Source organism: Caretta caretta, chromosome 7 (assembly GCF_965140235.1).
Source record: "Caretta caretta isolate rCarCar2 chromosome 7, rCarCar1.hap1, whole genome shotgun sequence".
NCBI lineage: Eukaryota > Metazoa > Chordata > Testudines > Cheloniidae > Caretta > Caretta caretta.
The window spans coordinates 48,327,042-48,352,563 of NC_134212.1; the positions used below are offsets into that span (position 1 = coordinate 48,327,042).

At 51.2% G+C, this 25,522-nt stretch overlaps 1 protein-coding gene across 3 annotated transcripts in view; it reads left to right on the top strand.

The window, feature by feature from the left end:
* Positions 1-25,522, top strand: part of CACNA2D2 (calcium voltage-gated channel auxiliary subunit alpha2delta 2) — a 599,591-nt gene that overhangs the window by 469,761 nt on the left and 104,308 nt on the right. For all 3 annotated transcript variants that reach the window (XM_048856900.2, XM_048856901.2, XM_075130629.1), the window contains exons 7-8: positions 9,429-9,560; positions 10,155-10,212. In XM_048856900.2, coding sequence (XP_048712857.2) covers positions 9,429-9,560; positions 10,155-10,212 — 190 coding nt within the window. The remainder of the gene's footprint in view (positions 1-9,428; positions 9,561-10,154; positions 10,213-25,522) is intronic.

The window sequence follows — 25,522 nt, forward strand, 5'->3', positions numbered from 1 at the left end:
TCAGCTGACATAAGCAATGCAGCGTCTACACTCATACTCTGTGCCACGTGGGAAGGTGGTGTTACTAAACTGGTGTCGTGGGAGCCAGATTTAAGTGAAGACACTTTCACAGCTAGGTTGATGCGAGGCAGCTTACATCGACCTAACCCTATAGTGGAGACTGGGCCTGGGTGTGTCTACATAGCAAAGAAAAATCCACGGCACCGAGCCTCAGAGGTCAATTGACTCAGGCTTGTGGGGCTCAGACTGACAGGCTGAAAACAATAGCATAGACCTTCCCTGCTCACCGGGTTACAAAGCCCGGGCTCCAGCCCAAGCAGGAATGTCTATGCTGCTATTTGTCGCCTCACAGCCTGAGCCCTGCAAGACCTGGGCTCTGAGACTCGGTCCCGCGAGTTTTTCTTTGTGGACAGAACCTCTGTCCTGGCTCTGATGCCTTCCCCCATCCATGGGTGGGCAGGACAGACATCGAGGAGAGATCGGTAAGGGGTCAGAGTGGAGGAGAGCTTGAGAACAGCCATTTCTGTCAAGAGACAAGTTGCTTTAAGAAGAAAGCAAGAGAGAAAGCACGCAGAGGAGCTGGCATTGTTGGTTCAGGCTTGAAATATCTCCTCTCCCTGGAGCAGTTGGTTCCCTTCTCAGCAGGACTGTCTCAGACGTTTATCTTCAAGGCCCCGTGCAGTGCATTGTATTATGTTGTTAAGAGCAGGCTTTATACAGCGAATCCCTGATGGTTGTGTGGGTGGGTGATGGTGAGCCCATAGTGCAGTGCACGAGAGCAAAGATTTGCTCAGGAGACGTATAAAATTCCCCCCCCTGCCCTTTTGTGCAGGAATCCTGTGTGTTGGTTGACTTCTGCTCTCCTCCCCAGAGTCTGCTGCATTTCCACAGTGCCCTGCGTGTATAATGCAGATATCACTTTGCAGGAATAAAAATCATTATACAAATGTAAAATATCATGGTACCTGCTGCTTGTACCAACAAATTCTGTTGGGATATCTGCGTTACCGGGACATGCCCAGGGAAACTGGTTTAGCCAAATGCCAGCAAATGGTAATGACTGCCACAGTATTGGCACAAATGCAGTTAGTGCAGAGTAGTTTAACAGTGAGTAACCAGGTGTTAAATTGGGTATGAAATGCTAAACGCTGACCAAGATCTCAATCCAGGTCACCTGGGTTCTTGCGGCCTGGGAGAAGGCTGGCAGCGCTCCACTGGGGTCTAGCCAAATAGTTTAAATGACAGAATTTACATGTTGTATTTGCTGATTGTTGTGCAAGCCAGGAGAGCTTCCGAGACCTGCAGACGGGAGCTTCTGCTGCTATTTTTTTTTTATTTTATTTTTTACTTTTTCCCTTTCATATTGAACAGAGGAGACAACTAGGAAATTCCAAACAAAAGTCTTCTGTTAAGAACATGTTTGGGTTGCATGTTTAGACCCTCAGAAGTCAAACAATGCTGAAGTTAGTTACTGTAGACCCTTAACTCTGCCCCTTTGCCTGTATCCATTAGGATGCAGCCTTTAATTACACAGTCACAGCCTGTTTCCCAAATAATACCATTGCCCTTTAACCCCAGCAGTTATCCAAAGTTCCGAACCTTGCAGGGGTGGTTCCATTCGGACAAACAATCAGTGATACAAGTCAGGGACATTCCTGGAGCAATCTCGTATGTTTACCAAGAATGGTCACAGTCCTGTTCCCTGACCTCAGCAGCAAGCCGCTTCCTTGCTCAGAACTCCCCAGATCTGCCTCTCCAACGAGCGCTGTGTCTGCTTCCTCTCAGGGTCTCCCTCACAACTTCCCTTGGCTGCCTGCCTCCAACACCCACAGCTTGCAACTAGCATCACCCTGTTAATCTACCTATAATAATCATGGTCTCTAGCTCTTATCTAGCACTTTTCATCAGCAGATCTCAAAGCGCTTTACAAAGGGAGGTCAGGATCATAACAGATGGGAAAAGTGAGGTGAGTTGATTTGCCCAAAGTTACCCAGCAGGTCAGTGGCACAGCCAGGACTAGAATCTGGGTCTTCTGAGTACCTGCCTGGCTTAGCTCTGACCCGCCGTCCATCATAATGCTTTGTCTCATCACCTCCATTGTCTTCAGCTGTTTTGACTACAGAAAGAGGCTTGCTTTCTCCTTCTGTTGATTATCTTTAGACCCAAGACCCATCGCATGGCAGCCATTTGCAAATACCTTTCAGTACAACAATGCATCATGCAATTTTTTCTACAAGCGTAGATACCCACGTGTTGTATCTTTTGGTCCAGCTCAGTGCACTATTGTTACATGTTTGTGCACTGTTTAGCACAATGCAGCCCCAACCACATTCCAGATGTTTATTAACAATACTGTAACAAGAAGAAGAAGCTAATAGTGAATGGAGATTCCTTGTTTTTCTCGTGAGGTCTTGTGTGTACTGATCTATCTTGGGTACCATATCAAGCTGTGGTGGTTGATGCCCACAACTAAATGAGGTGGGTATGAAATGTAACAGTTTCCCATGAAATCTGTCATTTCCTCACCACCACTTTTTTTTTTTTCCTCATGGGAAAAATACAGCTGCTGGCCCAGTGAAACAAGAAATCGTGCAAAATACACTGATAACATAACTCAGTAGGTGCAGCTTTCTGAGAAACGGCATCTGAGATACTGACATCATAAATTATTGGCTGGAGACATATCTGTCTGCAGAAGGGAAAAAAAAGTCCTCTTCACCATATCGGGCAGGATACAGAGAAATATATTCAGATCCAGCCTTCAGAGAGAAGACAACAGGTTATATATAGCAGGCTAAGGGCCAATGTGGGATTCAGCCCTAAATCAATATAAATATTCTTAGGCCATTAGGTCAATAACATTAATAAAAAATACCTTACCCTATGCTGCATGTGTGTATCTAAGATGTAGAAAAAAATGTCTGCTAAAGGATATGGATTGACAAATAGTGTGCGTTCCTGTCATTAAAGACTGTTTGGCATCCACACAAGGGGGCAGAGGAAGGGCTAGGCATGCAATTGTGACCTGCGCACTTTCTGACTATCGAAGGCATAACCGTATAACTCTAACATTCTACTACAGAGATTTCTTTCTATGGAATAAGAGTATATTAGCAAAGGATGCTCCCAGCTGCTTCAGTCCCGGCCTCTCCCAATAGGTGACACTGTAGGGAGCAGGGCAGGCTGGCTGTGGGGGAGCTCCCAGCTACTCCAGTCCCAGCCTTTCCCAGAAGGGGGTGCTGTAAGGAGCGGGGCAGGAGCATTGGCTGGGGCAGAGCTCCCAGCTATGCCAGCCTCTCCCAGCAGAGGGTGTTGTAGAGAGCGGGGAAGGCTAGCTGTGGAGGAGCTCCCAGTTGCCTCAGTCCTGGCCTCTCCCAGCAGGGGGCGCTGTAGGGAGCAGGGCAGGCACACTGGCAGTGGGGGAGCTCCCAGCTACACCAGCCCCAGCCTCTCCAGTGCAGAACTGGGTGAGACGTTTATTTTCATTAATGAAAGAAGACGTTGGTTTTGAAGTTGCTGCTGTGCCGTTCAGAAAAGATTTGCAGGGCACGGTGCCCATCCCAGCGGGGCATCAGGACAGAGGCTGCAGGAGACTCCAGAGAGATTAATTTTTGTTTTCTCCTCTCCATTCTCTATTGTGTATGCTGAAGGAGATCAATACGTAAAGCACATTCCTCACGCCTGCTAATGCAGAGTCACGGAGCATTTGCTGTGCCATTGATTGGCTACCAGGAGGAAAGGAACAGAAAAGGAGGCTTTTAGAGACAAAGGGGAACATAGAGGACTGTATGTCACCATGGTGCTGTAGGCACCTGCTTATTCTTCTGTCTAATGGACGAGGTAGGGAGTCTCTGATTTTCCTCTCATGAGTCAGTCCCTGGGCTTGGATGAATCACTCCTTATTTCTGGTTCCATGTTCCCATCATATCTGGCTGTCAGTTCCTTGGGGAGGGGACCCGGCCCACATAGTGGGTCTGTGCCATCTGCCAGCACCTGTGCTTTTGTAGCCCAACACTGGCCTGGTTTGAGAGGCGCATGGTTTTTGTATGTACGGGTTTGATTTTGAAAAGGCGTGTGTGAGAGGGAGTGAATGAGACCATGTGTCTGTGGGTTTTGCCATGTGCCTGAATTAACTAGAATTAAATACCTCTTATGGAAAGGTTTATTTTCTCAGATGGAGGAAATTAAAAATGAAAGTGGAATTACTTAAAAATGAAAAGCTTTACTATATTTTATTTAATTGATTGGTTGATTGATTAATTGATAGGCTTATTTATAGTGTCTGAGCACCTCACAGGAATTGGTGGTGTTACCTCACTGCACTCTATTATTATTCCCATTTTACAAATGGGGAAAACTGAGGCACAACCACTAATGTTTAGCTGGCAATTTGGCAGAAGCTAAGCTTTGATTTTCAGTGGTGCTGAGCTTCTGTTGACTCCAGCTGGAGTTAAGGGCCCTTAAGATCATGTTTTCATGACAGGTCTGAGCCAAATTTTTAAGAGCTTCGCACCAAGTGTCTCCCGTTATGACGCAGGGTTTCCTCCCTAAAAAGCATTGTAGAGATCAGAGAGAAAGGGGTCTTATATTACAGTCTATTAACCCATTCTGTGCTCAGCTGCACCCTGACTCTAGACCAATAAGATCCCCCCATAGCACCCGGGCAATTTGCATAATAGTAACAAATAATGAAATTGATGGGGAGGTGTTTTTCTTCATGGCCCCAGCAAATGCTCCTTCTCAAGGGCCAATAGATGGCCCCTTTACTGGATAGATGTAGGCCCAAAGTTGGGAGTGGATAATGTGGGCAGTGGATAGTTCTTGTGTTGTGTGTTCCCGCTTATTGCACCCCCAGCTCTTTGCAGCATGATTCATCTGTTGCCTGGCCTAGCGATCTGGCTCCAGTGTGCCTTGAGGCTTTGAGGGAAGGGTAATAAGGATGACTAAGGAGTTTAGAGGAGGGACTGATGTAGGAGGAACCTCTAAGGGAACTAAATATATTCATCGGGTCACATGCTAGTTCTCATATATTACAACTGATGTGCCATTTTTTCCCTGCAACCTTAAGATACCCGGAACGATGCATGGCACAAGAAGCTGCTACGCTGGGCTATCTAAAAACTGGCATGGTGTTGTTTTGCAGTAATAGAGAAATTATATGGGATCATGTAGGAAGAGACTGTATCATAATTTATGCACACGAGGGGCAGAGTTAAGGTAACGTGTGACCTAACCTTTGGCCTTCCCTGGTTTGTCAGTGCTTAGCTGTGTCACCTTAATGTTCTGTTCACAGCTTTTTCCACTGGAGTTTCCTAGGGTGGTTGTGGGGTTTTGGGGGTGGAGATTACAAAAAAATACAACGGATAAGGAGAAACCATTTTACAAAATAAAGGAAGAGAAGCTCCAGTCTTCAGTTCTGTGAAACTCCACAGCTGGCAGGACGAATGTTGGTACATTCCATCACCCAGCACGAGCACCCAGACACCTTCCGACCTGTGCTGCTGCAGCCTGGAGACCCAAAGGTGTTTCAGTATCAGGCTCTCCCCTGCACACCCGGGCTTCCCTGCATCTTCGCCAGGGCTTGAGGCAAGACTGGGATGTGGGAGAGCTTGGTGCAGGCGTCCCTTAATGCGTGCGCACCCCCTCCGTCAGCCGTCCCCAGCATAACCCTGGTGGAGCTGTTCCAGGACACACAAGAAAGACCCTCTTGTGAGCGCCTTAGCAGCCCTGCAGCTGACTGCTGGGGCCCTCATACAACTCCTTAGCGCCTCCGGAACCTCTCAGAGCCCTTCCCCCTGCTCCCCATTTTTGTGTACAGTGCACATGGCATCCCCAGCTGAGATCAGTGCCCCCTTTGTGCTGGGCACTGCACATGCACTTATTGAGACAGTCCATGCTCGCCCCCCGCAAGAGCTTGGGCCCAGATCTTCAAAGGTAGCTTCTTACAGCCTAACTAGACAGGACAGGCAAAGGGCAAGCAGGGAAACAGACTTGTTCAAGGACACGCAGCCGGTCGGGGCAGAGCTAAGTGGTCTCCTGCATCCCAGTCCAGTGCTCTACCCACTGGACCACACTGCTTCAGTGGTCAGGGGTGCTGCAGTACAGCGTGGTGACGACTGACTGAGTAGAGCTCCGATAGCTGTCTCTCTGTAGGGGGTTCTAAGGGCATTGGCCACATTAAGGATGGGGAGGAATTGCCCGGGGGGGCTTTGGGGTGGAATAGGTGGAACTCCCAGGATAAAACTGAGCCCGGAACCCAAGTCCAGCCTCCCAGCAACAGCTGCCGGGGGCCATCCTGACCTTGGCCTCTGGCAGAGACAGGTTGCCAGGCTGGTCTGCCTGCAGAGAATGGAGGCAAATTCTGCATCTTCTGACAGTGTTTCTCAAACTGGGGTCTGCGGACCCTTGGGGGTCTGCAAGGGTACTTCAGGGGGTCCACCAGCTCTGCCGATCAACTCCTCCTCCCCCCTCCCTCGATTCCTCCCCTCCCTCCCAGTGTCTCCTGCATGCCAGGGAACAGCTGTTCAGGGGTGTGCAGGAGGTGCTGGGGGAGGGGGCAGAAAGAGGCAGGGAAGAGGAGGGGCAGGGAAGAGGAGGAGCGGGGGTGGGAAGAGGTGAGTCGGGGTGGGGCCTTGAGGGAATGGGTGGAATGGGAACAGGGGCTGGGTCTGATCCAGGGGTTGGGGGTCTGTGAAAAATGCTTAATCAAAATGGCGGTCCTCGGGTTGCTAAAGTTTGAGAAACGCTGTGCTATGGAATCTACAGGAGGAGTGTAGCTAGCAGATGGTGACTGCTCAGTAATAGGCAAGGTAGAGTAACTTGGATACAGCTAGGTAGGTAGGAAAGAAGGATAATGAGGCAATCTGTGGCCATCACCAGCGCTAGGGAGTCGGCAATGGGAAAAAGTTCGCTGTTACAGAATATTGGACTCGTGAGAGAACCTGGATCTGGATTTCTAGGCCTGCATGGCACGGACCCTGGGAGAAGAACTGGACCTGGATTCCTGAGCCCCGGGGCCCTGGGTGCAGCACCCAAGTGGAGGGGGGTGTAGCCGGCATGGTTTTCTCTGGGTAGCTGTCTCTTGAGAGCAGCCTGTGGTGTTTATATTCAGGTACAAAAACTGCTGCTTAAGGAAGATGAATCTCCCTCTCACAAGGTCACTGAGAATGCAAGAAACCAAAACCGGTGCAATGGCCAGAAAGCTGGAGACCAAGAGCAGTTCTAAGGCAGCGGCCTTGCTGGCTCTCTAAGTGCACAGGTTTTGTCCTAGCCTCACTAGACAGTGGCCCAGTAGCCCCACTGGGACATGCAAAAAGTGCAGTAGGTGGTGTCAGCAAAGCTGAACAACAGAGAGATCGGATGCAAAACTGGCCCTGTTGCAACTGCCCTGAGCCCTGATAGGGCTGGATTGCCCAGGCCCCTCGCCCCACCCGGCCCGAGATGGGCTCTTGCTGCAGCCCTTTGAGGGCATGAAGCTGCTCTGGAGGTGTGTACCAGCCTAGTCGAGGTTTGAGACCACGACACTGCAGTCAGCATCGTGCCGTTCCACAGTGCAGGCTGGCAGTGGGAAGCAGCAGGGCTAGAAGGGGCTGCCCAGTTTGTGGTGGTTGGTTTTTTCCTCTGTTTAATTTTAGGCAAGATACGGCTGTGCTTTCAGGAGTGGCGTTCAGAGCCACAAATACTTTCCTTGTATGTTGGCTTTTAAAATGTCCCCGCAAAGCCCTCAGCTCATGGGGCTGAGCTCCCAGCAAGTCTGGGGCATCTTCAGAGCCTTCCGGGCCCCTCAGAAGCCCCTGCTCTGGGGACAAGCTCCCCCAGTGCCAAATTCTGCCTTGCACAGCGGGGGTGTTCCACAGGTGCCATGGGAGCAGTTAGTGCTGTCGCCGGGAACCTGAGATCCCTCTTCCTGTGCAGACATTGTTCTGGCCATCGATCTGTTTTGCCTAAGCGTTTGTTTGTGCTGCACCTGCCATATCGCTGTGGTGCCGGGGAACTGTTAGAGGGGGAATGCTCACGTACTCTTTGGATGGAAGAGAAGGGATTCCTTTCCTATCTATTCCCTGCCTCTTCCCTCCCTTGTCCTGCCCGTGGATCGATACTACCATTCAGTGCTCCCCGCTCCTTCACCAGAATGCACGTCGAGCCCCAGATGGGCTGGGTGGCTTGCAGGGCATTAGGCTTGTCTACCCCATCTCAGATGTCACCAGCCTGCCCTGCTCCAAATACCCCCCCTCCCCCGAGAGACGCTTTGCGCCATTGCCGGGTCTGGCAGGGTTGTGAACCATGCAAAATCTGTTCTGAGCTGGAGAGGGTCAGACCCCTTTCCATCTCTGTGCTATTGTCTACATTTGCATAGACAGAGGCCAGATTGGACCTTCCATTGCAGGATCGGGCGTCAACGCAAAGAAGGTCTGGGGCTGCACCGTCTTAGTCCCAGCCTTGTTGTGTGGCATGAGTTAGGTTTGAGGGGCCAGATCCTGCCCTGACCCAGGCCTGCTTCCCTCAGAGTAGCTGCCTGCTTACACTGCCCATGCTGGGTGTAGGAGCACCAGGGCAGGAGTGGGGATGTGCTGGTGGATGGTGAGTGGGTAGCGGAGACATGGAGGAGGAAGGAGATGGACCCAGGCCCAGGGGCTGGCAGTGGGTGAGACTGGTGGGTAGGGTAAGTGGTGGGCACACGGGGCCAAGGGACAGCACTATGCTGAATGTGATTCTGATGTGGGGAGAGACGAAGCTGGTGCGGAGGGAAGAGCGTGCTGCAGGCCAGGACTGTAAAGCCCGTGGCACTGAAGAATCACAGAGGGCTTGTGGGTCTCGTTGGGCTCCTCCCATGGCTGATCTGCTGGGACAAGGCCCAGTCAGAGCTGGGTACTTCCGTGCTGATCTGTGACAAACGAGGGCTCACCTCTGCCTGGCGCTGGCTTCCACGTTCCCACGTCTGGGCCTGGCGGGTGGCTTCCGGCGCCTCATGGAGCTCCCCCCCCCCCCACCTCTTCCATGGTGCTCTGCTCTTGGAGCCCCAGCATCACTGCTGTCATTCCTGAGCCCCCTGCCCTCCCACCCCCAGCACCCCCTTGGCCCTAGCCTTGCCTCCTGTGCCCTGCTGCAGGAGTGGGGGTCTCCCACCCCTTCTTCCCCGTATCAGGGGAGGCAAAGGGGCTGCTGAGTGAGCGCTAGGATGTACTGAGCGGTTAGCACCAGCCACGTGGCAGCACACAGCTGAGATTAGCAACAGAGCAGTAACTGCTGGGTATTGTTGCTCTCCTGGGCCAGCCACACCGCGGTCTAGATCTGAGCCAATCAGCACCAGGGGAGTATGTGGCCCACTGTGTCCAGCCCCTTGCAGGCCGAGTATCGGGAAAGAATGAGGTCCTCTCCCTAGGTCCTGTACGCCCCCACTCAGCCCGTCCGTGCTCTCTCCCTTCCAGCCACCGTGATCCTCAATGAGCTGAACTGGACTGAAGCCCTGGAGGACGTGTTTATCGAGAACCGGAAGGAAGACCCGTCTCTGCTGTGGCAGGTCTTTGGCAGCGCCACTGGCGTGACTCGCTACTACCCAGGTCTGTTGTGCCGGCATCGCGGCTTTCTGCGGGGAAGGGAAACATGGCAGCATGGCCCCCGAGTAACCACAGCAGCCTCAGACACCCCAGCTGGGAGGTGGGGCATGCCCAGGTCAGGAGGGGCAGCAGCACAGCGCCCCCTAGTGCCATGGTGGGAGCTTAGGTGCTGAACTCAGGCGTTGAGATTCACAGTCCTTTTACAGGTGCCTATAAGGCATTGTGATCTGATACCTAACTCCTTGGGAGCATTCAGCCCCTCCTCTGGCTGTCTGCTGGGCTGATCACATGCCCCCAGTACCAGCCAAGCTCCTGCTGACATCCACAGCAGCTTTGCCTGTAGGGCGCATGTAGCTCAGTTGTTCTCAGCCCACAGGCTGCCCAATCAGCACACAGCTGCAGCCCATGTGACATCCTCAGGGCCACACAGCTAGAATATATAGGGTGTGAATGTGGCCCACATAACACAGAGAGCTGCATCTGTAGCCCACGATGGTCAATAGATTGAGAACCAGTGAGCTAGCTCATCCCATCCCCTCCCCTCCCACAGCCTCTATCCCCGTGTGCTGACATCTGCCTCCTCTGCTTTCATTGCAGCCACCCCCTGGAGAGCGCCCAATAAGATCGACTTGTACGACGTCCGCAGGAGGCCTTGGTGAGAAGGGAGGGGGACAGTCCCCCAGGGGGCGGGCTAGAGGGCTGCATGTGGATGACATACTGGGATGGGAGGTGGGTTCACCCTGAACCACTTTACAACCTGAGCACCCGCCTTCCATACAGCCCAGCAAGTTCCCGGGCACTGAGGGCCATGGGAGGAGCCCAGCGAGACCCAACGCCCAGCAGGCTGCATCCATACTTGGAAGGTCCCACTGAGGTAGCCATCTGTTTCTTTTCATGGAGCTATGGGCTGCTTCAAGACCCTCAACAGCTCATAGACATGGGGCTGTGTTATCAAAACTGACCTGGTCACAAAGGGTATAGAAAAGAGCCAGGAACACCAATGGTCAACATCTCCAGCCTTTCAGCTACTGTAAATTGCCAGCACTGACATGCATTGGCAGAGCATTCTGGTCAATTACTTGTAAATGAGCACAACAGCCCCTCCCACTCCCAGCCCTGCCCCAACAAACAGCTATTAAAATGGAGATGGGTTTACTGAAGCCAGGTGTGTGGTTATTCAGGAGTCTCCTTCCTTCCCCTTTCTCTCTCCCCTCTTGCCTGCATCTTCTCTTCCCCCTCTCCTTCCATCCCTCGCTCACTCTTGTAGGGAGGCAGCTAGGCTGTATGAAACTCCAGGTCTGGGAGCAGCCAGCTCTGTCCAATTTTCATTTCACACATCATTGGTGTTGGAAAATGGATACAATAACACAGGCAGGGGCATCGGAGCTGCAGCTTTTGGCTCTTTTCCTCCCCTCCCCTTCCTTCCTGCCTGCCTCTGGGGAAGACAGAGGGTTAGGCAACTAGATCCTTAGATACAGACCAACCAGGTTGATCATCTTCCTTCCTTTCTCCCCCAGTGGAGATGGTAAGTGTGGGGCTTGTTCATAGGCAGCACTTACATGGGATCCCGTTTAAGAAGAAAAACGAATGACTCTCGAAAGCTGGAGCCAGAAGGACAGCGAGAGAAATACGAGGCACAATGACAGACTGTGTTTAAGTGATAGCTGCAAGCATCAATTTAGCCACACATCAAGTTAAGCGTGATTGAATCATTTACAATTAGCCCTGGTAGAGGAGCTAGCTCTATAGGGCTAATTATTCCACCACAAATGCAGGGTGCTGGGATTTCCTGTTTATTCGGGGCTCCTTTTAACTATCCAAATGGCACCGGCTGCCTGTGATGCAGGGGGTAATAGAAAATATAAAGAAAAGGAGTACTTGTGGCACCTTAGAGACTAACCAATTTATTTGAGCATAAGCTTTCGTGAGCTACAGCTCACTTCATCGGCTGCATACTGTCATTCATAAACCAGTCAGAGAACACTTCAATCTCTCTGGTCGCTCGATTTCTGATCTCAAAGTGACTATCCTTCAACAAAAAAACTTCAAAAACAGACTCCAACGAGAGACTGCTGAATTGGAATTAATTTGCAAATTGGATACAATTAACTTAGGCTTGAATAGAGACTGGGAATGGTTGATTCATTATAAAAAGTAACCTATTTCCCCTTGCTTATTCCTTCCCCCCCCCCCCCCCCCCGCCACTGTTCCTCAGACGTTCTTGTTAAACCCTGGATTTGTGCTGGAAATGGCCCACCTTGATTATCATACACATTGTAAGGAGAGTGATCACTTTAGATAAGCTATTACCAGCAGGAGGGGGGGGGTGGGGGGAGAGAAAACCCTTTGTAGTGATAAACACCCATTTTTTCATGGTCTGTGTGTATAAAAACATCTTCTGTATTTTCCACAGTATGCATCCAATGAAGTGAGCTGTAGCTCACGAAAGCTTATACTCAAATAAATTGGTTAGTCTCTAAGGTGCCACAAGTACTCCTTTTCTTTTTGCGAATACAGACTAACACGGCTGCTACTCTGAAACCTGTCAGAAAATATAAAGGTTTTTGTGCATCCCTACATTCTGCTTTGATCCCTAGCTAAACAGCCTAAGCCTGCCTGTGCTCTGGTGACCACTCTTTTCTTTTGTTTGCCTGACAACTGCTGTTATCGGTTTTTACCCATGTCGTCTTTAGCCCCTTGCTTGTCCAAACAGGTATTTACCTCCTGGAAGGACACAGCAGAAGGGCATTCTAAGCAGAAGTTCTGGAAGGGCAACAAAGAGAAAAAATATCAGAGGTGGGGAAGGTTTAATAGCCAGCATTTGCATAAACAGTAGCAGCTTGATTAAAGTCTGTTCTTTAAACTCCAGGTCCCTGCTTATCTGGAGCCAGAGAAAGCCCCATCCCATCAGGGCTGGCTGCAGAATAGATAAGTTTCTCTCAGCTGCCAGCAGGAGAGATACAGGCGTGAGGGTGTTCACGTGCAGGGTGATGCAATGTGAAGGTGGTGGAGTTAAAAGCACCTAAGTCAGGAAATGAAAGCTCTAAGGTGCAGATCCTCGAGGGAATTTAGGAACCTAAAGTTAGTAGTTAGGTGCCTAAATCCCTTTGTATAAAGCAGTGCCGCACCAGAGCTGAGGATCTGCCACACTAGGTGCAATGTGGGCATGTTAATGGTCTGAGAGCTGTAACTCTTTCATTGTCTGACGTGTCTGGGTCTAAGGCCCTGTTCCTGCGGTCAGATCCATGCAGATAGGCCCTTTCGCCCACCTGGCATGTGCTGGAGTCAGTGGCAACACACTGCACAGGCAAAGCGATGGGATTGCAGGGTCAGACCCAGGTTTTTACATGAAACATTGCTTTACTGTTCTTTTTCTGTTGAATTTCTATGGGGATTTTAAAGGAGGAAAAAATTCCCTGTGCTTAATTATATTAGGCCCTGATTCAAGAAAGCCCTTACGCATGTGCTTAAAGTTAAATATGTGTTTTTTCATGCTTTCCTGAATAGCAGCCTTAGTATTTAAATGGTTCAGTTGGCTCTGCAAGTTCATACCTCATTGGGGTGAATGAGGGGATCAAAGTGTTCCCATCATCTGTCTGTCGATCCATCGGAAGTGATGGAGAGTCTCTGCACCTCACAGTGAACAAACTATTATGCCACGCTATCATGACCATGGTGACAGGTCCTCAGTGGGTATAAATTGTCGTATCTTAATTGAATCCAATGGAACCTCCTGAGAATCTGCCGACAGAGAGCGAGAGAGATTTCATGATGGTGTGAGATAAATATTTTATGACCATGATACTTGCTTATCGTAGTACTTACCTGCCATATCACAGGGTAGGTGTGGTAAGATTTTTTATTGTACCAACATGACTTTGTGAAAGAGGCAAGTGTTCAAGCTTACACAGAGCTCTTTAGGTCTGGGAAGGGTTCTCAGAGTGTGTCACAGGTAAATACATAAAGGCGGAATAGATTGTTAAGCATAAGGAGTTGACACATGTTGCAAGTGACCATTCAAGGTGAAGTGGGCAGTTAAGCTTCTGCACTTCTAGGACAAGTGAAGGTTAGTGACTTACAGTTTGTTGTAATAAGCCATAAATCCAGTGTCTTTGGGTCCATGATTTTTAGCATCTACCAAAGTTATGAATTTAAGCTCCCAGCTTGTCTTTTGACAGTGTTGTACAGTCTTTGAAGACGAACACTGAGAGGTCAGATAAGTTAAGGCCCATGTCAAGTTTGGGCACCTGAACTGAGAGCTCAGAATGACACCCCTCTCAGTGACACCCCTGCTGGGCCTGACAGGAGGAAGCTGCCTGACACTAATGCAGAGGAGACAAAAGCCAGACCTGCGGCAAGTGTGCGGGGAGTAGACTGGGACAAGGAGTCTGGGGGTGGGAAATTACATACAACTAGGTTTTTGTGTGTGTAATATATATATATATATATTCATCCTTTTTCCTGGGGATATTTTTAGCAGGTGGGTTCTCTTTGTTTAGTTCATGTCACATTAAAAACAACCCTCTCCTGGAAACCTGTGGGTGGCAACATGAATGCAGCATTTGCTCGAAATCCATGTTTAGACATGAACAAGGAGTGCTGGAAGCTGTCACATTTCAGGATCCATTTCTTCTCTCATGTAAATACACATTATTCATCCAGCGCCTAGCAGACACTGGAAATCCCTTGGAGAAGTTACTGCCCCAAAGCCACGAATAGACAATGTTTAGACTTTTCTTTCTTTCCTTCTGATTGTATTTGTTGCACAGAAGGAAAGAGCCAGTTGGTTTCTCTGGGGAATACCTTCTTCCTGTTGCTTTAGTCATCTTTGCTTCTTTAGTCTGAGCAAATTTCATTCTTCAGAAAGGTGCCACATTACTCTGAGTTCATCTCCTCCTTCTGCCACTGACTGATGTATGTCAGTTACTCTCTCTGGGCCTCCATTCCCCATCTTTAAAACTGGGCTTAATAATCCTTCTTTTCACTGGCTGGTCTATGGATGCTAAACTCTTAGGAGCTGGGACTATCACTATGGATATGTCTACACTGTAGCCTTGGCCCATACGCCTACATGGGTTGTTGCCCAAATCCTCCTGCCATCCACAGCAAACCCCTCAAGCACATGCTTATTTGCACTCTGAACCCATGCTTGCCTGCACTGCTGGAACCTGCCCACTTTGCAGTGAGGACACAGGCAAGATCACATGAGCCCTGGCAATCCTCCAGGGCCTTCCCACAATTCCCCCTGAAAGACAGACAAGTTCTCTCTCAATTGACACAGCTGACTGGGGAAGAATCCTAGGGCATCTGAGCTATGAGCTATGGGATGTGTTCAGAGAAGTGCAGGAACAGCAAGGACACACAGTCACAGGGGCAGGGCTTTGCTGTGGGGACGCTGCCACCTAGGCTAGGCTGATGCAGGTGCCAATCACCAGACAGCTGAAATGACACTCAGATCTTGAATGCCTTGGGTTTTTTTTCTATTGAAATCGCAGAGGAGGGGAGGTTGTTTTCCATGGGCTTTGTATATCATTTCTGTGATTTCCACACATCCCGCTTTGTTTTTACAAAACCAACATGTTTGTATCATAATTTGCCCCTTAAGACTGTGTGCAAAATGCGCTGCCTGCAGAGACTGGCTGTAAACCCAGCTGAAAACGGGCTTGTAGCAGAAACAGCATCTTACCAGAGCCTCATCTGGCAAATGCTTCGTGAGAGTCAAAGAGAGGTTGGAGTCAGCAGGAGCTCTGCACACTGAGGGCATGCAGGGTTGGGCCCAAAGCAGGTGCCTAGCTCCCATTGAAGTCAATGGGAGTTCTGCATGCTGCAAGCATGCGGGATCAGGCCCCCAGCAGCTCCTGACTGCAGGGACAGGGGTTTTGCATGCTTTCCTCTAAGGGAAGGCACTACACTGCACAGGTGTGCGTAGGATTTCAAGAGGCATTCTATCCTGCCCAGCCTTGCCCTGTCACCAGACTGACAAATAGGACAGAGCGGTGGGAGCGCGCACCCCAGCGCCAATCAGGCTCTCTCTTTGACAGGAAATGAATGGCCCCACCATTGTGGTTAATTGTCTTTGATTCCTGCACATTAATTATTAACTTTCCTCAGTTGCAGCGGCTGTGCAGGGTTATTAGGGAAGGAGCCGAGTCTGGCTGGCTTGAGTTCAGTTACTGTGCTAAGGCCCTCACTGTTGCGCTCTCTCCTGGAGCTTGTTGGAGAACAATCCTCCTTAGCACCAGCATGAATCCTCTCTCTCCTCAGCAGCAGCAAAGCACTTAAGCGTGGGCTTAAGTCAATGGGATTTTAAGTGCACGCTCAGAGCTAAATACGGACTGAAGTGCTTTGCAGAGCTGGGACTGACCTCCCGGGCCTGTGCGCTTGAGAATGGAAAGTGCCTGCTCCTCAGAATGTCTCTGTTTCTAACGCTAACCAAAGTCAAAATCTTGTGGGGAGAGCCGGCTGTGAGCCCTCCAGGGAGAGGCCTGGGAGAACTGTACGCCCTACATGGGCAGTTCCGGAGGAACAAACAGGGAGGCTGTTACACACGGAGAGAGAATCCCCCCTCCACCCACAGCCGGGGCAGGTTCTGCTGTCTGGGGGGACATTCTCACTGCAGAGGTAGCCCTGGTGATCAGCCCTTGGCTTAGCCTTGCCCAGGTGTGAGCAGCCGCCCAGAAAACCACACCCCAGTTGTTGTGTCCCCACACTGGTGCTGTTCTGCCCCGTGTTTGTCACTGGGACTTCTGGGGGCACATCTCATGAGTCTCTGTGACTTTCTCCCAGTGAACTGTGAGAGCACGGGTGTGTCCTCCTGGGCAGACGGGGGGAACTGTGTGAAGGCACCGGTGGACTCTCAGTGCATGGTTTAGCCTGCTTCCTCACTGCAGAGTGGAAGCAGCAGCTGGGCTCTAACCTCAATCCCCACCCCTTTCCTCACCCTCCATCCCCACGCCGAGGCAGGCCAGCTAGCCTGGGTTCAAAACACCACTAGACTCGGCTGAGAGGGTTTGTGTGCAGATGGGGTTGGGGGAGAGAGTATTAGAGCAACACCCAGCTAAGAGCCAAGGCTAGATCTGCACTGAAAACAGACCCCGAGAGTATGTCTGCACTGCAATAAAAGACCTGCAGCACCAAGCATCAGGGCCTGGGTCAATTGACTTGGGCTCGGGCTGATAGCAGTGTAGACCCTGGGGCTCGGGCCGGAGCCTGGGCTCCAAGGCCCACCACCCACCCCCAGCCAGATTTAGGAGCCCCAGCGTCTATGCTGCTGTTTTTAGCCCCCACCCCGAGGGTCACAAGCCCAAGTCAGCTGACCTGGGCTCTGCAACTCGGTACCGCAGGTTTTCTTTGCTGTGTAGACATACCCTTGGTGACCTTCGGCTATGTCTACACTAGCCCTTTTCCCCTTGCCTTGCCCAGAGGTTTGGGTTCCCGTAATCACAGCCCTGCCTGACCCTGCTCAGAGCGGGTGTGCACAGCCTGGTGGACAAAAGACCAGTGGCTGCCAGCACCTTCCATATGAGAGCACGCCCACCATTGCTAGCCCCCCTTGCTGGGACTGTGCGAGCAGCAGTGGGAAATTGTAGGGGGAAGTGTTGGGTGAAGGAGGCAGAGAAACAGAGGTTGCAGCTGGGCTGAAGACTGATTTCGCCCCTGCAGAGAGATAGCTCTGCACAGGATGGGCAGACATACACAGGGAGAGTCCTCCTGGGATGGGAGGAGGGGGGTGTTTGGACAGGCCCTGGAGTTAATTCCAAGAGCTAATCCCTCAGCAGCATGGCCCAGTGGGTGGGGCACTGGTGAGGAGTCAGGAGAGCTGAGTTCTGCCAGTCTATTTACAGTGTAAGCCCTTCGGTCTGTTTAGAGTGTACATCACCTGGCACAAAGGGGCCTGATCCATAGGTCCTACTGTAATACACATAACAACAATGTGCTTCCAGCAGGGTCATGTGATAGTAGCTCAGGGTCTGAAATTCTGGCTTGCCAAGCTCCTTAGCTCCCCCTTTCTTTCTCAGGGTGAGGGGCCCAGCACACAGCTCCTGCCAAGAGCTATTTGGATTGCCCAGCAGCGCGGTCAGTGGGCAGCTCTCCCTTGCTCCCTGCCTTGATAAATGGCATTATTAAATAAACACTTTTCCTGCAGGGCCCTGAGTATTAAGCCGAGCGCAGCGCCCAGAGATAAATGTGCTGCCACCATCCATTAGGAGAAGCATCTTAGTTCAGCCTCTTTATGCCATCCCGCATGGGAGCCTGGAGCATGGCTTAACGGACCAGAGCATAGGGCTATAGATGGAGAAATGGGTCCAGCTTTAAAGGCCGAGGCAGGTAGACCCATTCATATGGGTGCCCAGAATATGCCCTGCGCTCCCCCGAAGAGTCATGAAACTCACCAAAGTCTAATGTGGTTTATTTCACCTGCATCCTTGCATACATTCCTGTTTGCACCACACCTGTAATGTTTCCAGGGGCACGGGGCTCTCCAGTCCCCTCACTCCTTGTTTTACAGTCTCTCCACTGGGTGCCCATAAAACTCTGTATTGATCCCACAGTTTTAGAGCTCATTTCAGAGGCATGCCAGGGCCTGGTACAGTGGACAGATCCTTTGTCATCCTCTGCTCCTGGTCGGTGGTGAAGGTCAGTGTCAGCAGGCTGGGTCGTTTGTCCCAGTCATAAACCATGGTCCTTGGAGTTAGGGTTTTGAGCAACCCTGCCCCCCAGTTTAAAATGGGTTTGAGTTGCAGAGCTGGGATCCAGCTCCCAGCTTCCCCAAGGCTCAGAGGGTTGGTTCAGTTCTAGAAGGCGCAGAGTGGCAAAGGTGAATCCAAGCCACCTTACACCATACATATTCAGGGATGCTTCAGGGGCTGAAACAGCCCCTTGGTATAAATTAGAGCAACTCTGGGTGGGGCTCTGATTTACGTCAGCCTTCAGGTTGCTATGCAGCATCTCAGAATCACTGGAGCAGGAGAGACCCCCAACAAGCCCCCTTTTGTCCCAGGCTCCGTCCACAGCACACACTCTACACTGAAGTTTGAGTGGAGATGGCGTCAGGGTATTTCCCCCTGGCCCTCTGTACGTGGCTCTGGATTTCAGGTGAATCCGAAGAACAGAGTATTTGCTGCAGCGTTGATCTGTTCAGAGCTAGCATGGGGGGCATTTCAACCCAGCCTCTGTCAAGTCCTCTGCCAGCCCAGCTGAAGGCCCTGGTGTGTGTGCATCTTGGAGCGATTGTTCCCCAGCAGCATGAGTAAGTGCGAGGATGGGTCCTTTGTGAGCGTCGGTGGCATAGGGCAAGATGGGACTTGCTGCCGGCTCGGATCTCTGCGATGAATGGGAATGTCACTGCAGCTCTGGGCTTCCTTTCCTTTTCTTCCTCCTCTTTTCTCCTGGTCTGCACTGTTTGCAAGTGACAGGGAATATCGACATTCAGGGATCCTGAGAGCTTCCATCTTCCCTTGGGTTGGATGTCAGTGGCAGGAATCACGAACAATCCACACAGACTCGCTGTCTCACAGGGGGCAACAGCACTTGTTCTTGCCATGCCAGTTAGGGCTAGTGCTGCCCTGGTGGCACCAAGATACATAGCAGAGGATGGAGGGGACAGCCCTAAAAGTCAGTGTCCTGTCCCTTTTCCCCCCTCCGGGACTCAGTACAACATTCTTTGTTGCTCCTCGGGGTTATGGGGACAGGGGGAGGGGTTACCTGCTGTCCCCCAGCTGTGGCTGACCCGTCACAGCTCTCCCCGGCTTGGTTCAGGAAAAGAAACCCCTAAACTCCCCCTCCCATGCCTTGCCCCCAAATGCAGGACTCAGGACCCAGAACAAAGTGCTGGCCCTTGCGCTCCCCTGGCTAGCACACATGCAGTCTGGGATATGGAATCAGGGGCTCCGAGGCAAAGCAGGAGAGAGGAGGGGGCTCTTTTACCAGCTGGAAAACATCTCCTGTTCCCTGGACAGTGCCAAAAGCAAAGGGACTGGCTGGTCCCATAGCTGCTTGTGAGGCAGAAAGCTCAGCCTCATCCCCAAAGAAAATGTAATCATTTCCAATTAGCGAACATCCCTCACTCGCTTTAGTAATCAAGGCCTGTCCGTTTACAAGTAATTCCCAGTAATGGTGAGTAATTGACAGTAATTAAGCACTAATTCACACCAGGCCAAATCCTGTTCGAGTCAATGATGAAGCTGCCTTTGATTTCAACCAGGGCAGGATCAGGTCCTTGCCAAGCAGCGTGTAGACATGGCAGGAAGGAGCAGGCCATCTAGAGATGGGCTGGTGACATAAGAACGGCCACACTGGGTCAGACCAATGGTCCATCCAGCCCAGTATCCTGTCTCCTGACAGTGGCCAATGCCAGGTGCCCCAGAGGGAATGAACAGAACAGGTAATCATCAAGTGATCCATCCCCTGTCACACATTCACAGCTTCTGGGGGCATGACTACACTAGCAGAGTTACATCGCGAGAGTTAGAGTGCCACTCAGAGAGCGTTGAAGGGAAACCGCTGTTGTGCGTTCACACTGTCAGCTGCCTGTGTGATAGCGTGTCAACACTTGTGGCACTTGCAGCAGTATACAAAGTGGTGCACTCTGGGCAGTTATCCCACAGAGCACCTCTTTCTCTTCTGCCACTAAGAGTTGTGGGAAGGTGGAGGGTGTCATGGAGCAGCCTGGGTCCTGTCCCAATGCCCCATGATGCATTGCTTCGCATCCCAGCAATCCCTTTGCTTCCGTCCACATTTGGCACCATCTTTCAACGGTTTGTGTACTATACACCCTGCCTCTTCGGGCTGCAGGAATGGATCCCGAACTGTTGACCAATATGCTGCTCATTCTGACCAACACATCATGGGTGGCAGTAGAGTTATTCCTTAAACTACAAAGGCAAGAGGGGTGCGACACTGATCTGGCCACGTGTAGTAGCTACGACACAAGATTGCTTGTGGCATTCACGGAGGTGGTGACCACAGTGGAACGCCGCTTTTGGGCTAAGGAAACAAGCACTGAGTGGTGGGATCACATCGCCATGCAAGTCTGGGATGACGAGCAGTGGCTGCAGAACTTTTGGATGAGGAAAGTCACATTCATGGGACTGTGTGAGGAGCTCGCCCCAGCCCTGCAGCGCAAGGACACGAGAATGAGAGCTGCCCCGTCGTTGGAGAAGCGCGTGGCAATTGCACTGTGGAAGCTGGCTACTCCAGACTGCTACCAATCGGTTGCTAACCAGTTCGGAGTGGGAAAGTCGACCGTTGGACTCCTGTTGATGGAAGTGTGCAGGGCCATTAATATCGTCCTGCTCCGAAAGACCGTGACTCTAGGCAACGTGTGTGACATGGATGGCTTCCCTAACTACGGAGGGGCGATAGATGGCACACATATTCCATTCTGGCACCAGACCACCTAGCCACTGAGTACATTGATCGCAAGGAGTATTTCTTAATGGTTATCCAGGCACTTGTTGAGGAGCGTGGGCGTTTCACAGACCTTAACACAGGCTGATTCAGAAAGGTGCATGATGCATGCATCTTTCGGAACACTGGCCTGTTCATGAAGCTGCAAGCAGGAACTTTCTTCCCAGACCAGAAGATCACTGTAGGGGAAGTAGAAATGCCCACTGTGATCCTGGGAGACCCCACCTACCTCTTAATGCCGTGGCTTATGAAGCCATACACGGAGCAACTTGACAGCAGCAAGGAACAGTTCAACAACAGGGTGAGCAAGTGCAGAATGACTGTTGAGTGTGCTTTTGGCCATTTAAAAGCCCACTGGCGCTGCCTCTATGGGAAGCTGGACCTGTCCGCTGACAATATTCCTATGCTTATAGCCACGTGCTGTATGCTTCATAATATCTGTGAAGGGAAGGGTGAAAGCTTCCCACTGGCCAAAAGCTGTGACCTTCGGACAGCTGATTGGTGGCCTCCATAAAATGAGTTGGGCAGGTGTTCACACCACATGTAGGCCCCCTTGCTGGCATCTCAGCAGAGGGGTTGCTCAGGCCCCCCTCTACCCCAGAGAGATGGGCCCTCTTACCCTGAGTGTGATCTGTGGTGAGGTGGCTTCATTCAGCTGGCACTTGGCACCAGCATTGTAAAACCGGGGATGATTTAAGCCCTAGACCCCCCCCGCCCCACAACACACACACACACTCCACCACGGACAGGGAGCGCTCTGTGCCCGTCTTCAGTGGATCAAGGGCACCATCGCCTGAGCTGCCAGGTCCGTGGGGTGTTCCCAGGGAGATGGGACACCCAGTGAGCAATGCTGATGGGAGCTGGCTTGAGGGCCTGCTGTATGAGAGAGGGACGCCACGACGCTGGCTGATTAGCTGGCGGATGGATCCTCTGTCATTGAGGGGCCGTGAGAAAGGAGGCTTAGGCCTGAAGGGAGGCCCCAAGGAGAAGCCAAATTCTAGCCAAGCAACAGCTGAAGTGAACTGTGAGTGAACATTTAGGGGTGTGCAAGTGATGGGCAGAGCTCCCAGCTCCGACTGGTGTACTGGTAATTGGGTATTGCAGGGGGCTCAGCACCCATGGAATCTGGGCCCTGAGGGCTTGTCTACACTACTGTGTGGAGTAAATCTAAGATACGCAACTTCAGCTACATAAATAGCGTAGCTCAAGTCGATGTACTTAGATCTACTTACCGCGGTGTCTTCACTGTGGTAAGTCGACAGCTGATGCTCTCCCATCGACTTCGCTTATGCTTCTCGTTCTGGTGGAGTACTGGAGTCGATGGGAGAGCACTCAGCAGTCGATTTATCCCGTCTATACTAGATAGATGCAATAAATCGACCCCCGCTGGATCAATCGCTGCCTGTCGATCCGGCGGATAGTGTAGACAAGCCCTGAGTGTATCAGTCTGCCTGAAACTGTGTGTGTCTGTGTCCGCAGCTGGGTTGGTGTGCCTGCCTCTGCAATGCACAGACAGTGTGTGTTTGCACATCACTGCCTGGATGTGTGTGATGTGTGGGGTGGAATGTGTGTCTGGGAATGTTGGGCAATAACAAAAAACTTCTTCGGTGGAGTTTAGCTCTCCAAGATTTTGATTTTGAAATACAACACATTTCAGGAGCTTCTAACAAAGTGGCTGATGCACTCGCCCTTGAAAGTTTCCCAGAATCAACTGGTTAAAATCGTCCTTGAAATGTGGAAAATATTGTTAGTTTTTATATAATCAGTAGTATATCTAGAGGTGCATGTGTCTTATTAATTCTGTTTTCTCCTAGAGCTCCAGGAAGAAATCACAGCCAGTGTGGAGCAGGCTGTCCAGCACTGTCTATGATTTGGGGGGCCTGTCATAAACATACAGCTAAGGGTAGCATAAAATCCCTCCTTTACCTGTAAAGGGTTAAGAAGTTCAAATAACCTGGTTGGCACCTGACCAAAAGGACCAATAAGGGGAGGAGATACTTTCAAATCTGTGGGGGAAGGTTTTTGTTTTTTGCTTCTTTATGTTCTCTCTGGGACAGCGAGGAACCAGGTCAGGGAAAATACTAAATACTAATGCCCTACCTCAACTAAGCATCTAAGATTACAAATTGTAAGTAATAGGAAGGACAGGCGTTATATTATCTTTCGTTTTAGCTTGTGAATTTTCCCTAGGCTAAGAGGGAGGTTTATTCCTGGGGTTTTTTGGTAACTTTTTGCCTAGAGGGGAATTCTCTGTGTTTTGAATCTGATTACCCTGTAAAGTTACCTTCCATCCTGATTTTACAGAGGTGCTTTTTTACTTTTTCTTTATAATAAAGTTCTGCTTTTAAGAACCAGATTGGTTTTTAGTGTCCTAAAAACCCAGGGGGCTGCTCTGGGCTCACCTTGTTAACCTATTTGGTTGGTATATTATTCTCAAGCCTCCCCCGGGAAAAGGGGTGAAGGGGTTTGGGGGGATATTTTGGGGAACAGGAACTCCAAGTGGTTCTTTTCCTTGAATCCTTGTCTAACTCACTTGGTGGTGGCAGCGATACCATTCCAAGGACTATGAAGAATTTGTACCTTGGGGAAGTTTTTAACCTAAGCTGGTAGAAATAAGCTTAGGGGGTCTTTCATGCAGGTCCCCACATCTGTACCCTAGAGTTCAGAGTGGGGAGGGAACCCTGTCAGGGGTATATTGTGTTTCTCCATTGTTGGGGGGTGTCGAGTCTCACTGTATGTGTTGTGTGCCTGCAGCAGTGGGGTGTGTGTGTATGGCAGTGTGATGTCTGTCTACGGCCGCAGCAATATGATGTGGCTTTAGCAGTGTAATGTGTGTGTGTCTGTAGCAGCGTCTTATGTTCGTGCATGGTGTGTGGTTTGTGAATGGCAGTGTGATGTGTGGTGTGTGGCTGCTGTAAAGAGGTGTGTGTGTCTGGCAGTGTTGTGGGTGTGTCTACGGCAGTGTGGTGTTTGTGTCTACAGAAGTGCAGTGCATCTGTGGCGGTGGAGTGTGTGCAGCAGGGGTTTGTGTGTGGCAGTGTGGGGTGGGTGTGGCAGTGTGTATGGGGGGTGTATGTGTAGCATTGTGGGTTGTGTGTTTGCGGTAGTGACTGAGTAGTGCTCCGTGAATCTCTCTCGCTGCCTTGTGGTGCCGTTTGTACTGAAAGGCCTGAATGGTGGGTCCCTTAGCTGAGCAACCGGGGTGGTGGTCAGAGAGACAACCCGGCCATTGCCTAGGCGAATGCGGGAGGCCGTAGAGGAGGAAGTCCAGGCAATGTTGGATCTGGGTGTTATTGAGCGCTCCCAGAGTGAGTGGCAGAGCCCCGTTGTCCTCATACCAAAGCCGGATGGGAGCCGGCAGTTTTGCATTGACTTCTGGAGGGTAAACGCCATTTCAAAATTTGACGCCTATCTGATGCCCCGACTCGATGAGCTCCTCAACCGGCTCGGGGAGGCCTGTTATATCACCACTTTAGATCTCACCAAGGGGTACTGGCAGATCCCCTTGGATCCCAGGTCCAAGGAGAAGACCGCGTTTGCCACCCCTTCAGGGTTGTACCATTTCACCCAGATGCCTTTCGGCCTACATGGGTCCCGGCAACCTTCCAGCGTTTGGTGGACCGGGTATTGCAACCACACACAAAGTACACTGCGGCCTACCTAGATGATGTGGTCATCTATGGCAATAACTGGGAGGAACATCTTAACCGAGTAGCAGCGGTCCTCCGGGACCTCCGCGCAGCCGGGCTTACGGCCAATCCAAAAAAATGCCAAATCAGGCGGGAGGAAACTACTTACCTGGGGTACACCTTGGGCCGGGGACAGGTCCGCCCCCTCATCAGGAAAGTCCAAGAACTCCAGGAATATCCGGCGCTGACCACGAAGAGGCAGGTGCGTCAATTCTTGGGCTTAGCTGGTTATTACCGGCGGTTTGTACCCCACTTCGCAAGTGTTACAGCCCCGCTAACGGAGCTCCTGACCAAGGACAGCCCCCGCCGGGTGCATTGGTCCGACAAGTGCAAGACAGCCTTTCGAACTATCAAAGAACGGCTGTGTAGCGATTCAGTACTCTTCAGCCCTGACTTTCATCATGACTTCATCGTTCAGACTGATGCCTCAGGTGTAGGGCTTGGGGCAGTCCTCTCACAGGAGGTGGATGGGGAGGAACACCCTATTGTTTACCTCAGCCGGAAACTGTTCCCCAGAGAATGGAACTACTCCGTTGTGGAGAAAGAGGCCCTAGCAGTTAAGTGGGCCGTCGATGCTCTCCGCTACTACATCCTCGGTGCCCCTTTTATACTGGTTACGGACCATGCACCCCTGAAGTGGCTTAATAAGATGAAGGACAATAATGCCAGGCTGATGCGGCGGTATCTAGCTCTGCAGCCCTATGCCTTCACGATTCACCATTGGGCGGGACGAGACAATGCCAATGCGGATTTCCTATCCCGCCTCAGAGAGGGGGAGGACGCCAGCTCCGAAGGTCGGGAGCTGGATTTGAGGGGTGGGGTATGTAAGGAGCCAGGGTGGCTCCCCTCCGAACCAGAGAGTAAAGA